The 16,086-nt window shown below is 35.9% G+C and overlaps 4 protein-coding genes across 5 annotated transcripts; 2 read left to right on the forward strand and 2 right to left on the reverse strand.

Annotated features, from left to right (window-relative positions):
* Positions 1 to 4,345: 4,345 nt before the first annotated feature.
* On the reverse strand, positions 4,346 to 5,960 carry LOC113396752 (chorion class CB protein PC404-like). 2 transcript variants are annotated; one of them, XM_064219432.1, is made up of 4 exons: positions 5,808 to 5,960; positions 5,300 to 5,579; positions 4,857 to 4,893; positions 4,346 to 4,817 (listed from the first exon to the last, which is right to left on the reverse strand). In XM_064219432.1, exons 1-4 carry the CDS (start codon positions 5,856 to 5,858, stop codon positions 4,403 to 4,405), a joined length of 783 nt encoding a protein of 260 aa, XP_064075502.1. In that variant the 5' UTR covers positions 5,859 to 5,960; the 3' UTR covers positions 4,346 to 4,402. The 2 variants fall into 2 exon arrangements, with proteins under 2 accessions (XP_064075502.1, XP_026490591.2); XM_026634806.2 differs by having other exon boundaries at positions 4,346 to 4,893; positions 5,808 to 5,959.
* Positions 5,961 to 9,925: 3,965 nt separating this feature from the next.
* On the reverse strand, positions 9,926 to 10,800 carry LOC135194241 (chorion class A protein Ld2/Ld41-like). The gene is made up of 2 exons (XM_064219502.1): positions 10,668 to 10,800; positions 9,926 to 10,289 (listed from the first exon to the last, which is right to left on the reverse strand). Exons 1-2 carry the CDS (start codon positions 10,716 to 10,718, stop codon positions 9,963 to 9,965), a joined length of 378 nt encoding a protein of 125 aa, XP_064075572.1. The 5' UTR covers positions 10,719 to 10,800; the 3' UTR covers positions 9,926 to 9,962.
* A 568-nt stretch (positions 10,801 to 11,368) lies between these two features.
* On the forward strand, positions 11,369 to 12,821 carry LOC113396735 (chorion class B protein M1768-like). Its single transcript, XM_064219386.1, has 2 exons — positions 11,369 to 11,471; positions 12,048 to 12,821. Exons 1-2 carry the CDS (start codon positions 11,369 to 11,371, stop codon positions 12,605 to 12,607), a joined length of 663 nt encoding a protein of 220 aa, XP_064075456.1. The 3' UTR covers positions 12,608 to 12,821.
* Positions 12,822 to 13,452: 631 nt separating this feature from the next.
* Positions 13,453 to 14,831, forward strand: LOC135194208 (uncharacterized). The gene is made up of 4 exons (XM_064219387.1): positions 13,453 to 13,462; positions 13,692 to 14,184; positions 14,278 to 14,468; positions 14,689 to 14,831. The coding sequence occupies exons 1-4, from the start codon at positions 13,453 to 13,455 to the stop codon at positions 14,829 to 14,831; spliced, it is 837 nt and encodes a 278-aa protein (XP_064075457.1).
* Positions 14,832 to 16,086: the final 1,255 nt, after the last annotated feature.

Below are 16,086 nucleotides of genomic sequence, written 5' to 3' on the forward strand. Positions count from 1 at the left end.
TATAGATCAACGTGATAGATATGATACCCAAAGATTCAAATTTGAGCAATTTTAAACATTTCTCGTTTCGAAGCGAACGATCTTTTTGGTTACACGTGAATTGGAATCGGGGACACATTCTAAAGTATTCAATCGAATGACATTTATTCAACTTATCACTAAGCATTTAAAATTAATATTTGACGCGGGTAACATTCTAAGTGATACGTCTTTAGAGGTGTAAACAACATTGACCTCCAAAAATATTTTTGATATAGTTTATATAAACCAAACTAACCTATATAAAATCAAATTTTAATAACTAAATAATGATTGAAATTAAGAAAACAAAGATAAAGTACTGAGGAATATAAAAGAAAATTAGAAAGTTTAAAAAAGAAAAAACAAAAATCCATAGACAATTTTAATCTATATTAAATGCCCAACGTAACCAACATGTTTATCCGAATAAAGTTTAACAATGAATTGGAGAAAACCGGGAAGTAAAGAGTTAAAATAGTCACTATCAGTAGTACCCTTTAGAAAATATATGCAGACTGATGCTCGCAGACTTTACCGTAGGCCTTTTGATGACCTAAAATTCTTTATCTAGACATGTAAATGTTCTAAAGCAATATTTGGACGAAACATCGTCGTAGTGCAGTCATTTTTACAAGCTATTTAAAATGTATATACCCGAGCCTTCCAATTGGTCAAAATCCGTTGCTTAAAAGAAGTAGGCAGAGATTACAAATCAGAAAAAGCTATTACCGACTTTGTTTTGTAATATTTATAGATAACTTAAACTAGTTTTAGAAACGCGCTGAGCCGCTGAGTTTTTTTCGACGGTTCTTCTCAAGAAAATACCCTGAGTAAATTATTTTCCGAACCGGTGGTAGTGTTCAATTCGACAATCAATAAGTAGATGTAAGGCTTCTATATTGAATAAAGTAAGTTGATTTGATTTGATTTGCACGTGTCGGGGCGCGTTTTGCCTGTTTCGTTGTCGGTTGTATATATCGAATTTAAGATAGACAGTTATTTAAAAAAAATATGCAGAACCGCTGACCTTGTTCTGGTCATCGGCTCTGCTATAGTTACAATAATTTTATGTTTATACTGAAAAGCAACTTTAAGATAACGACGGCATTTATTTGATTTAAAAATAAAAAGGTGAGTATTAACAAAAACAAGCCATAATTCAAAATAGTTCGTTTTATTTAATCAACACAGCTTTTTCTTATCTTACCAACATAGATTTTACTTACAATGTTTTCTCTTCCGAAGTCGGTCACAAAGTGTTTCCCGTACTCAAATCAACCCTCTTTTATTAAATCGCCCGCCCCACCAGAGGCGGACATCAACCACAAAAACACTTCATTATTAAACAAACAGATGTTGTAAAATCACTGTATTAGAAAATGGTTTTGACAATTCTTTTTATAAAACAATTAATAATTTTAAATGAAAATAATTAAAAGTAATTTAAACCGAATTGCAGTAACATTATCTAATTAATAATAATTACACGATTAATCAATTTTTATAAAATCAATACCGGCCATATTTTAGCCATACAATCATTTTAACATTTACAATAATTTTTAAGAATAAAATCAACCTTATCAGCTAAACAATATTCGCGGCGACATATATTATAGGTATAAAAGGTACCATATGTCCTTGGGGTTCAAGCTTGCTTTATAGTAATATTATCAATTTAGTTCAGTGATTTAATCGTGTAAGCGTTACAGGCAGACGGACAGAAAGACAGGGCAACTTTCGCATTTATTATAAAAAAAATGATCATAATTTTAATAATAACCAAGTGTCTACTTTTATTATACTCAATATAATGGAAGATAAGGCTCAATGGTACACGAGTCTATCGGGGTAACAAACGCAGGTTCGTTTATGACCCATTGGAATATTATCTTGCCTACTTTGTATAAAAGCTTTACTCAAATTATGGTTTTGAATATTATTGCTGCAATTCTTTCAATTCAAAATAAATGGAAACTTCGAGAAAGTTTAATTTCTTAAATGGTCATAAACAACTTTAACCGATCACAGGACTATGTATTCTTAGAAATAAGACCAGAAGTTATTTTTTTTTTAATACAAATTTATTACTACCCTCAAGAAAACAATTTACAAAACGAATCTACTTTGAAAACAATTAAATTTGACAAACCAAAATTAAATTAAATAAAAACTAAAAATGTAAGACCTCCGAAACTATTACAACAATTATGGAACAATCTAACGAAAAACCCAACGGACAGAATGACGTTGCCGAGATGTTGACCCGATAACAGCCGAACAGCCAAGAGCTCGCGCCGGGTGCTGGCGCTGCTTTTTATATGTTTTCCCCACTCTTCTTCAATCTTCTACAGTATATTAAAAAGGGAACAACTTACTGATTCATTGTTCTACCGTCGAAATTAATAAGTATTTCTGTGTTTTGTTTCAAATCTTGTTCCATTGTTAATTCCGACACAATTAAGATTATATCTTAGCTATAATTATTGGTAATTAAAGTAAGGTATAAAGATCGGCTTATAGGTCTTGTAGTATCTATGGACGAAGATGATTACTAATCTCTAGTGACTGGCTAACTCGTTTGCGTTCCTAAAATATTGGTAAAAAAGTAAAGAGCATGCACTGAATTAGATAATTTATTTATTTTAAAATGTACCTCAACACGTGACACTGTATAAGAAAAACATTCACAGATATAAATGTATATCAATTAAAACTGTACACAACATTCACTAAATTTAACATTTAAAATTGTATAAATTTTAATGATTATGTTAACACATACATACTACAAATTATTGAATCGTTTTAGTTTTTTCGATTTCGGAGTAGCGGCTCGAAGTGTCAGGTGACAAGAGATGACAAAATTGTATTGAATTTAAATTTAAAGTTTGTGTTCATCATCATCATCATGATCTGCCTGTATTAGTTGACTGCTGGACCTAGGCCCGTCCAAGGCGCGCCACTGAGCCCAATCTTCGGGCCTTCTCAACTACGCTCTACCAGCCACCTTCCACATCACAGCTCCACACAGGGCGTGCTAATTTAGTTTGTGTTAATTTACGTCTAGCAAAATCGATATTAAAAAAATATTTACTATAATTTTACATGTTGAATAAAAAAAAATTGGGAATATTTGGTCTTAATTTTTGGTAAATAAAAATGGGATTCAATGCGTGTATTAAGTAAAGGACATCTAAATATAATATTACATAATAGATAAGATGAGTCAACTTAAATAAAAATATTTGATTTATCTCCAATCGACAGTTTTCTAAATATTAAATATACGGAATAAGACATTCCGTATATTTGTGATGATGCGGCAGAACTCATTAATTGCGTATATTACAATTCAATAGCGATTGAAGGCAAAAACAAAAACTTTAGGATTTCAATACTTAATAAATTTATGATTTACATTCTCCTGAACAATATATGAGTGTTAAAGATATAATACACAGGGTTAGTAACTCTTTTTGCACATAGATGATAAAAAAGCGTGGAGTTAATGCTTGTTGACTTGGCAGACAGGGAGACATAACATACGTACATATATAATTGTATTTAACTAACATGACTGTATTTTTACATGTTGAAAAAGAGTAACTAATAAGTTTCTTGTCGGTTCTTCTCGGTAGAATCTACTTTCCGAATCGGTAGTAGCTTTACTTAAAATAGTTTGTTAAATGACGATTCAAAAGTGCTTGTTAAATGCCTACTTGAAAGTATATTTTGATTTTAATTTTTGTCAGGCAATGTACACGTTTCTACAACAGGATCCCAGAAAACTTTCAAAAATATTCAATTGTAAAATTTAAAAGAATCGTTAAAGCGCGTTTGTGTGGATATTACAAAACTAATGACATCTTCTTCTTGTGAATGATGATCGCGTCCAGGTTCTTTAAATAACGAAAATAGATTTGTTGTTATTGTATGAAAAAAAATTTTTTTAAAAAAGAACAAATCTCGCTGAGTTTCTTTCGCCGGTTCTTCTCAGGTCCGAGGTGTTAATTTCCGAACCGGTGGTAGATTTTTGACCATCAATAAGCGAGTGTAAACACTTCTATATTGAATAAAGATTTTTGACTTTGACTTGTAAAATGGTTTCCATGGTTTAGCAGTATTCCCAGGATCTTACGAGCGGAGTATCGGAACTTAAAATGTATTGTGCACTAGATTAAGCGTGAAAAAATTGTTCATATTGTAAAATAAATGGGTTAATTTTGACCACAGGCGATACTGGACTAAAAATGACTTCATTACCAAAAGTCAGTAATTTTTATGAATGTTTTTAAATTAAGTTGTAAACGAAAAGGCAACATTATGTACAATATTTTTATTCGCTTAACACTACATTTTAAGGGTAAATTATCAGTCCTTAAATAAACGCGCCGGATCTATAACCAGCACGGCCGTAAAGTCCTGTGCCGTAACCGAAGGGACCATAGCCGATAGAACCGTAGCCGAATCTATCAGCAGCGAGAGGACCAACACCGTATCCGAATGGACTTGCGATGCCAACTGGGGCGATATCCTCAGCCACAATGCCAACTGCGCCGTTGCCACAACCGTAGTTGACGGCACCAAAACCAGCAGTTGGCAGAACACCTTCAAGACCCACGGTTCCTAAGAACGGCAAAGCGCCGGTGACTGCGAGAACACCTTCTATGGCGTTTTCTGATAAAACAGACACTCCTCGTGGGGGTAGAGCGGAACCACTAGTTATTTCCAGACCGCCGCCATTTGAAGCTGAGACGGCAGCAACTTCGTAAGCGAAGGGAGATGCACACGGAGCAGCAGCAAATGGTGCAGCAGCAGCGAACGGAGCAGCTGCAGCGAATGGTGCAGCGGAATATGGACCGTATGCGGCTGAGGATAGAGATTAAAATGAAATTGAATTACTTGATAATATATAATAATATATGAATAAGAATAGATTCTCATCTAAAATTAAACATGAATTTAAATTTATAAACAAAGTGAACTAAGCACGTGCCTTATAATAATAACATTTGTATTAAGTAAACACTTCGCTCGAAGTAATTGTTTGTAAAGATCTTACTGTTCTTAAAATCGCTGTCGTCTAACTTATAAATTCAATATGATATAACTGAAACAGTAAAATAATTCTATTTTATCTGTGCCATGAAAAACTAGGAAGTGCTCGATCAGATTTGAACTAAAAATATACTATTTCTATCTGTTAGGTCATCTTGATGTAATTATTAGGATTTAGGAACAAAAATATACTATTTAGGAAATACGCATCACGCACCGTTGCAACCGCAGCCGCAGCTACCGGCGATGGATACGGTACCAGCAGCCGGCACGATACCACCAAATTCAACAGCACCGAGGATTGGCACTTGACCAGCTACTGCGGTTGTACCAGCAACGCACATCTCACCAGCTACCACTACATCACCAACACCTGCTCCGCCATAGGCAGCAAATTCGGGATAAGCAGAAAATGCAGCGGGGGCGAGACCAGCTCTACATGTGGTACCAGCGATTCCAGGGCCATAAGCACCACGAAGGTACTGACTGCAGACATTCTATAAACAAAATGGAAACATAGAGTTCAATTGCTTTAATGCACGTGCTTGTTTATAAGAAATTACAAAATTTATTTGCGCACGCGCCGTAATAAAAATTAACAAATTGCATTTTAAGAAATACTTTAAGAAATTTTACAAACAATTTTATTTGCGAAATAACTTCTGAAGATTAGCACAAATTTTGATATTAAATAAATAGATTTTTATTAATTATTTTATATTTACCTGAAGCAAGCAAGCTTGGAAGAAGACGAACAGGAAAGCGAGGGCGGTCATGTTGGTTGGTTCGTACGCAACGGAAACACAGTGCCGATAGGAAGTGCGGGCCGCTTTTATATTACGAGGAGCGAGAATGGATGCGCTGTTTTTAGATCTGTGTCGAAATACGTGCATACGTGTTTGTATGTATTGAATATTTAGTCAATATAATTAATCACTTTTCTCTGGAATTCAATTTTGCAACTAGTATTATCAAGAATGAACTATATATTTTAATGAAATAGTTTTAATAGATAACTAGATACTACCATAACTAAGATACTCTGTCTATCTGTCTATCTGATACCCTTTGATGACCAAAGGGTCGTCAAAACGTAACACGGTAAGGTTTATAGGCTACTTTTTATACCAACACCTAATGTTCAATCTCAAAAACGCGAGCGAAGCTGCGGTCGACATCTAATCTGATATAAATGTAATTTAATCCATATAGCACTCAGGATCAATGTAGCTCTCTACCAGTGAAAAATGAATCGTGTCATTAACCAAATTTTGCCAAGTAAAGATACATTTTTAAGCCCTTTATTATCAGAATATCATATTTTTTGGCTTTGTACAAGCCCGTCTGGGTAGGTAGCCCCTAGTCATCATATATTCTACCACTAATCGTCAATATATTTATAGTATTGATGTGTTCTGGTTTGAAGGGTAGTGTAAATACAGGCTACCTTCGTAGTTCTAAAGTTTGGTGGCGCATTGGTGATGGAACGGATAGTTGATGTTTCTAATAAAGCCTATGTCTATGGGCGGTGGTGACCACTTCACAACACCATTGGTGGATCATTTGCCGGCATTTTTAATCTAATAATAATAATAATCAATTTAAAAATTCGATACTAGTTCCAGTTTTGAAAATGACCAAACACTTTTTTTATGGTATTTGTTGGCGGACGAGCATATGAGCCACCTGATGGTAAGTGGTCACCACCCACCACCACCCAAAGACGATGGCGCTGTAAGAAATATTAACCATTGCTTACATGCGCCACTAACCTTGGGAACCAAATGTTGTGCATGTAGTTACACTTGCTCACTCACCCTTCAAACCGGAACACAACAGTACTGAGTACTGCCGTTTGGCGGTAGAATATCTTATGATACCACCGAGTGATATGCTATTATGACCAATGAAATTATTTCGAAGTTATTTATTTATACTAAAGATAGATAAAAGCAACCCCCACGGACATAAAAATACAGACACGTAAAGAATATCTCTTTCTAGAAACATGTACAACTTAAAATTTGTCAAAAATTGACTCGTGAAAACTCGCAATTATTAATTAATATAATATACAACATATATATGTTTGAAGGGTAGTGTATATACAGGCTTATCTTCGTAGTTCTAATGGATGGTCGCATTAGTGATGGAACGGATATATGTGCCGGCTGCAAAAGACCGGTCGTTGCGGCGATCTTTGGGGGATGACCAGTAGTGGACTTCCTTCGGCTGAGAGATGATTGAAATTTGGTGAGAGAATATATATTAACGAGGATTCCTTTCGCCGTTGAACTCAAGAGGAATTATCAATACGAATCCAGTCTTCACAGGATAAGGTTCTCGAGATCTAACCATTGACTAATTGTGGCTCTCGAAACAGAACAAATCAAATTTCCTTATTTAATATAGAAGTTTTACATTTACTTATAATAATGAAAATATCCTTTTATTTTTTCTTACTGAAAAAAAGGACGTCTTGCTACCGAGCATAGCGTTGATTATACTGCGCAGCTAGAGGTCTCCTTCCATAGTCTCTAGGGCCCCCATGCAGCACACTAAGTCAGGGTGTTGTACGCTGTGTCCACTGTCACACCACACTCGTGGCAGGAGGGTTACCACCCACCGCACTATCCCGAGCAGGTACTTCGAAGCATTCGTGTCCGGTAAGTACCTGCGTCATCCTGAACGTGAGCGCACCGTGTTTTTCTTAACCCAACGACTCAAGTGGGGACGTACCGCCTCTATTTTCGCCAGGCCCGCCGTGCGTAACTCCAGATCCTCCTCCGATCGGACGTTCTGGGCTAGAGATAAATTAAAATACCGACGAAAGAAATTAAGTGGGATTTCTTGCTACATATAAAAGTATTGGAATAATACACGATTCATTAAATACATGAAACGATTTGATAATATAACGAAGAATCAAAAATTTCAACACGAAATTTTATTAAAAGATGTATAACAGAGAACCCTATAATTAAGGCTTCTCGGGTCACGTTTTTTTACATAATTCGTCAATATTTTAACTTCAAACGTGGGACCGACAAACGTGAATTTATTGAGTACAATAATTGCCCTTTGAAAACAAATGTCTTTATTATTTGATTTCGGTTTTAGTGATTCAATTTGTCGAGTTCAGTCGATGTTTATTAGCTTTCGCTTTGAAGCCTGTCGAGGTTTCCTTGATAACAAAAGAGATAAAAATATACACTTAATTATGCGAATACCTAGCTAAGATCTAACCGTAACATCCTTTCTGGAGCTGCTAGAACGAATTCGAACAATGAAGATCTTCGAGTTATGTTGCAGGATAAATATAGGGCATTTAAAATTTTGGATAATGTAATGTATAATTATTTTAATATAGCGTTTGATAATTAAACTCCAGTTATTATCAAGCTAATCTAAGTTAATCAAGCTACAGATAGCTAGTTAAACGGATAAGGGAGAAAAGGAGAAAAGTGTGAGGAAAAACTCCAAGAATTTAAGTCCTCTGCAAGATTTTAGGTACTTTTATATGAAAATTTTAGCATAGAAGTATATTTATTTATTTAACTTTAAGTTAAATCAGTTAAGCCATCACAATCACCTTGGTAATGTCGACTTTACCCAGAAGGACACACCTGGAATAAAACGATACTGTTGTGTTGTAGTATTATTACAGGCACAAGAGACGTAACACCTTAGTTACCAAAGTTGGTGGCGCATTGTTGATGTAAGGAATGGTTAAACTCACGGCGTCAGTGTCAATGGATAGTGGTGACCACTTATCAACTCTTGTTAAATAAACAAAAAAAAAACATCAAAATATTTTTATAATATAATCTTCTATTAAGTAATATGACTTATTTGTCAATATTTTATTGACATAGAGATTTAAATTAGTATTCCATATCGATAGACTATCGATAGTATTGTCACGTGTCAATACTATCAAGAGTATCGATAACTCCCCATGAGCAACACTATCGATAGTATTGCAAAAACCATTACTTTTAACCTAAACTCTCGATAGTCGAAAACTATCGATATAAATATCAATAGTATTGCCGTAATCAATAGCATTGCTTACGGAGAGCTATATATATCAATACTGTCGATAGTACTATCGATATCCTGAATAATTTTCGAGGTCAACAATCAATAGTCAAACTATCGATAATTCTGCAACGCTGATTTAAATATTGAAAATAATTGATCGGCAAAGTTAAAATAAACGCACAATGTCTTTACAGAAACGAATACTTTGCCTTAAGAAGGTTTTATTGACTTTACAATGTTTATTTTTAACGGTGTTGCGTTAGTATTAACACAATCGGCGGAGCAGGAGTGGGAGGATCTGTTGAGGTCTTTGGGCAGAAGCGAGCACCATTAAATACGATGGATGGATATTTGGGTGGATGGATGTTAGTTAATCAATCACCCCAGAAAGGTTGCGCGGGTATGAATGAAATTCTGCCAAAGAGATGGATAGAAGACTGGAAAACGAACAGAAATACACTGGACAGAAAATGTTTGTACAAATTGTTTGTACAGAGATTGAAATTAAAATCACTACAGCGAAAAATAAAATTACAGCATGAAGTAGCCGAAAATATGCACACAGAAATTCTTGAATTGCAAATCGCTCTCGTTTCCAATTTAAACCAGAAGAATCATATGAGTCCTACTATCTACTATAGTTCAAATATAGATAGAGCAAGCTTGAACTCTAAGAAAGGACACAGGCTTATACTTTTTTATGCCCAACCACCTGACGACCAACCCCTAAAACACGATCACGGGCTACGGACGACGCCTACTAGCATATAAAAACAGATTTCTGTATAAAGTAAATTTATTTTTCCTTTTTTAATATCTCAGATGTAATGTTTTTCTCAGTAAATATAAGCACCGTTGCAACCGCAACCGCAGCTGCCAGCGATTGATACAGCACCAGCGGCTGGCACGATGCCTCCGAATTCAACAGCACCGAGGATCGGCACCTGACCAGCGACCAGAGTGCTACCAGCAACGGCCATCTCACCAGCGACAGCGACATCACCAACACCTGCACCACCATAAGCAGCATATCCAGGATAGCCAGCAGCGAGACCGGCACCGCAGCCATATGCGGCAGGACCAGCATAGCCGAGCCCCAAGCCGTAACCGGGTTCCAAGCCAAGTCCTAGCCCATAGGCACCGCCGCACGCGCTGTATACATTCTAAATAAAAAAAAATACAACTTTTATTATTGAACATAAATAAATAAAAAAGACGAATTGGCCCATTGGTTAGAACGCATGCATTTAACTGATGATTGCAGGTTCAAACCCTAACAAGCACCACTGTATGTTCAAGTGGTTAATTTGTGTTCATAGTACATCTCGTGATCGGCATTGAAGGAAAACTTCACGAGGAAACCTGAAGGTGTCTACATTCAATGAAATACTGCCACATGTGAATCCAACCGAGCATTGGAGCAGCGTGTTGAAAGAAGATCCAAAACCTTCACCTTAAAAAGGGGGCTTAGCCCAGTAGTACATTTACAGAATGTTCCCTTACCTTCTTACCTGTCTCAAGTATACCTGTAACTATCTTACCTGAATCAAGCAAGCTTGGACGCAGAGCAGGAGGAAAGTGAAGGTAGACATGTTGACGTGTTTGTTCGACGAGAGAAGTCAGAGAATGTTTATGTGAATAAAATTCGTCGTTTTATATCACCTACCGCCTATTCAGGCCTATATGTCGCAACCGTGTACGTGTTTATTTTAATGTTACTCCAATCACAAATATATTTTGAAGAATTTTTCGTTTTTATGTTTTCCCGTAAAACTTATTACGTTTAATATTTTTGTATTTATCTTTAAATTTGCACGGGTATAACTTGTAATTGTTAAATACTATGTTCTTTCTTCTAATAATATTTCAAAGTTCCTAAAAACGAACCAAACATTTCGAGTCAATCAATTTGACGACGTCCGTGGTCGAGCAGTGTGTACACCCGTTTTCATGGGTGCGCCACTTCGAGGTCCCGGGTTCGATTCCCGGCCGAGTCGATGTAGAAAAAGTTCATTAGTTTTCTATGTTGTCTTGGGTCTGAGTGTTTGTGGTACCGTCGTTACTTCTGATTTTCCATAACACAAGTGCTTTAGCTACTTACATTGGGATCAGAGTAATGTATGTGATGTTATCCAATAATTATATTTATTTATTTATTTAAACAATATGGTACAAAATTCTAAGTTTTGGGGTTATTTCTGCATGCTTAAAATATGAATATAGTATAATTAAATATAGCAGTATGGTCCGGAGTTATGGCGAACGCGGGGCAATCCCGGAGCATCTACAAGAGACGGGCCCCCTCACGGGTCACGGGCCTTCGAGCTCCTCGTTTGTTGCCCCAGGTACTCCAAACCATCCGCCCCTGGCGACAGTGGCTATTGCACAAATTTGCATGTTTAATTGATAACCTACTAACTGACATTAGATTGTCACGTTTTCTTTCACAATAATTAACAATTAAAAAAAAAAAATCACATAACTACAGCTGATAACGATTTTCTGTCTTTATATTTTTCGTATAAATAACGCGTGTTCTTCCGTTACGAACATTGTCGAGTTTGTACACAAACAGTAAACATGTACAAGATTATTTTTGTCTGCGCTCTGGCGGTCCAGGTAAATAGATTCTCTTGTATTTACTTGATTGTAGGGCTTTGAGCACATCTCTGTGCTCCCACTCTACGTATTCTAACGCCATTTAACAATAATTAGTATTATTGTGTTCTGGTTTTTAGTGACTGAGCCAGTGTAACTACAGGTACAAGGGACATAACATCTTAGTTCTCAGGGTTGGTGGTGCATTGGCAACGTAAGGCATGGTTAACATTTCTTACAGTCTCAATATTTATGTACGGCAGTGACCATTTACCACCAGTTGACTACCATTTTGTAAACATAATATATCTACTACGTTTTTGTATCAAATTTTTTTTTTCAGTCCATTGCTGGAGCATGCCTTGGAGCTGGATTAGGTTATGGCCTCGCTGAGCCTTTCGGTTACGCCGGCACTCTCGGTGCTCCTTGCGGAGCGTACGGTGGTTATGGTGCCTACGGTGGCTACGGACTTGGTGCCGTCAGTGCTTCCTACGGAGGAGGTCTCGCAGTAACCAGTGCTTCTGAATACCCTACTGGAGTATCTGTTCTCTCTGAAAACTTCATCGAAGGACCTTTAGCTGTAGCCGGTGCTCTTCCATTCTTGGGTACTGTGGGTCTTGAAGGTTGCCTGCCAACCGCTGGTGCTGGTGTTGTCTCATACGGCTGTGGCAACGGAGAGGTCGCCATCTTGGCTGAGGATGGTTTCGGCTACGGTGGAATTGGCTACGATGGATTTGGCTATGGTGGATTCGGCTATGGTGGATTCGGCTACGGTGGTCTTGGCTACGATGGTCTCGGCTACGGTGGTCTCGGCTACGGTGGTCTCGGCTACGGTGGTTACGGCTATGGCATCGGTGGTTGTGGATGCGGTGGCTACCTCTAAATTGAATCCACTTGAGCAACTGATTATGGCATTTGAAAAAGTCAACAAGTAACCTTCCCCCGTTTTCCTCAACAAAATTTAATAATACAATACGATTTCGGTTCCATGCTTATAATAACATACATATATATTTCCATAATGTGCGTTAAATTTTATATCTAACTCGGGAGTTTATGAGAAATTATATTCTGATTGAAAAAAAGCTGTTCTTTTAATTCCGAATACAGAGTCCTTTTAGCAAATGGTTATTTAGAGTTAAAAGACGACAGCCCACATTGAACGGGCCGTGCCTTGACGTGACGCGGTCAGGTGAATGTGTCCTTATGTGAGCCATACTTTAAAGACGATAGATGTGCAGCAAGGTTGTCCTTTAAAATACATATAACCTTAACCAATAATTTATTTTGGCAGCCTTTTACAATTAACATTAAAAATCAATGCTCTGAAGAGTAAAATAAGCATTATTTATTTTAAAAGTACATTTTATAAGGTAAAATTAATTTCACATAAGTAAATTAATATCTTACATACTTATAGCTAGAATTCTGAGTCCCACATGTCCACCAGCTCGCATTGGAGCAGCGTGGTGTAACCAAAGATTCAAATCTTCAAAGTCTTCGTCAAAGTCAATGGCATACTTGCTAGCTATTCCTTTTTTACCTATAGCTAGAGAAATTAAATAAAAATTTGCTAAAACCAGGAAAAAATAACAAAAATATGGTTTAGAGTGAAAATTTTATAATTTTCTTCTCGAAATCTAAGAGACAGTTGTAAAGAACACGTTCGCCGTCCGTCAACACGATTATAGTCGATCCGTAGAAAAATTATTTTAAAAACTAGAAAAAATGCAAATTAGTAATTGTTTGTGTAATTTGTGTCCGAATATTTGTAAATAGTTGTAAAAAGGACATACTAGATATATGTGGCAGAAACTGTTCAAAAAAGTGTTATGAACTTGTGGTAATATTACTATCCAGTGACTCTGTAAATAGTCCAAAAAACAAACATTTAAAGCAAATGTGATATTGAAAAACATTAACATAAATAGTTAAAATTAAAAGTTATAAAAAAACATCTAATTTAGACTTGATACAAAAACTAAACGAACATTTCAAACAAGACCTAAAAATAAATCTAGAAAACTTTGAAGTCAACAAAATTCATCGTTTAGGACATAAAAAACTGGAAGAAAAGAAGTCGAGACCGATCCTATGCTCGTTTGTAAACAATTGGAAGAAGAATGAAATCATGAAAAATAAAAAGAATCTAAAGAAAATTTACATCACTGAAGATTACTCGAAGGAAGTGCTGCAGAAGAGAAAACAGTTACAAGCCGAGTTAGTAGAAGAGAGGAAAAAGGGCAATTTTGCCTACCTCAAGTACAATAAACTTATAGTGAAACAGAATAATAACCAACAAGAGAAAAGGAAAAGAGAAACCTCTGCTTCACCACCTTCTTTCAACAACCAAGCAAAAAAGCAACAGTCTCATTTTTCAACCAAGTCCAACAGGGCAGATGCCTTTGATATGATGCGGGCTAGATCGAACTCTCTCTCAAACTTAATTTCCAATAGAAAGCATTAGCAATTAAACAGCGGCGAACGGAATCCAAAACCATCCAGAGCAACTGATAATAAATACAGGACATATGACAAATCTCCCCCAAGCAGACTGGTCATCGCGGGGGAAAGAGACCACAACCTTCCAACAAAAGAAGAAGAGAAAAATATATTAAAAAATAAACATGAGGAAACAAAAATCTACGTCGCCGCTTTAAATGTACGAACTTTGAGAGAAGAAGAGAACTTAACAGAGCTAATATATGCGTTAGAGAAAATCAAATGGGACATAATAGGGCGAAGTGAGGCGAGTTGGTGAAAGTATAGTTGTACATCCAGACTACTTACTTTATCATATAGGGGAGACTCCAGGCCAATACGGGGTAGAGTTCATAATCAAAAACCAAGTTATTGAGTATGTAGAAGGATTTGTAGCGATCTCGGACCGTATTGCAATAATGAATCTAAAACTACCAGGATACAAAGCTCCCTGGTCTATTGTACAAATATATTCACCTACAGAGCAAGCTAAAGACGATACTATAAATAGGTTTTACTTCGACCTAAATAGAGCTATAATAGAGCACTACTACAAAAATTTAGTAATATTAGGAGACTTCAACGGTCAAATTGGCGAAAGACGCCCGGAGAAGAGTCCACAATAGGAAGCTTCACATATAAAAACAAAATCAGAAGCAAGAATGAAGAGAAAATTGTCCAATTTGCATTAGAGAACAATTTGACTACATTAAATACAATGTACAGGAAAAACAAAAAGAAAATGTGGACCTGGATGACGCCGGATGGGAAGAATAAAAATGAAATGGATTTTATAATGACCAACAAAACTTCACAAACTTCGATGTAATAAAAATCTAAATTTTAATACCGATCATAAATTAATACGAACAGAATTAACAGCAAAACAATCTAAAAATATCAGACCAAGACAATACACAGTTTACGGAAATTCTAAATATCATAACATAGAACAAATCATATCTGCTATGAAAAACGCGTTTGCGAACTTTAAAGACTCAACTAAGGAACTAGGAACACAAGAAAAATATAATTGGATAGAAAACAATATAAAGTCGCAAACTATATTCGCTTCGAACACTAACAAAGAATCAAAGAAAAAATTATCAACAAATACTGTTAATTTACTTGAAGAAAGATACCATTTAATCAATGCAAGAGAAACACCAGATAGAAGGAAAGTACTAACAAAAATAAGTAAAGAAATAAATAGTAACATAAGAAAGGACCGGCAACAAAACGGAATGAAAATAATTGAAAAGCATATAAGCAAGACGGGTGGAATAAAAAAAGCATATAAAGAATTACAAAGTTCTAAAGATTGGATAGTAAAATTAAAAAATGATAGAGGGGAATGGAATCGTCGCCGGACAGACATACTCAGTACAGCTACAACCTATTACAAGAAACTGTATGCAAGTGACACAATCGACGAGGTAGTCGACCTGGAAGAAATCTCCGATGTCCCTAAAATTTTACCATCTGAAGTAAAAAAAGCTATTGAAACCCAGAAAAATGACAAAGCATCAGGACCCGACGGGATAAATAACGAAATCCTTAAGCAAAGTAAAGATGTATTGATAAGTGTTCTGACGGAAATGTTTAACAATATCATAAATACCGAGACCATTCCACGCCGATGGTTAGAATCTAATATCATCCTTTTATATAAGAAAGGTGAGGCTTTTATATAAAAAATATGATATTAGGAACTATCGTCCGATTAGCCTGATGTCAAACCTATATAAGATATTTTCCAAAATAATACTCAAACGGTTGGAATTAAAATTAGATGAACAACAACCCATAGAACAAGCAGGTTTTCGTAAAGACTATTCGGTTATCGATCACATTTACGTAGTACGACAAATTTTAGAGTAA

This window comes from Vanessa tameamea, chromosome 28, assembly GCF_037043105.1.
Source record: "Vanessa tameamea isolate UH-Manoa-2023 chromosome 28, ilVanTame1 primary haplotype, whole genome shotgun sequence".
Lineage (NCBI taxonomy): Eukaryota > Metazoa > Arthropoda > Insecta > Lepidoptera > Nymphalidae > Vanessa > Vanessa tameamea.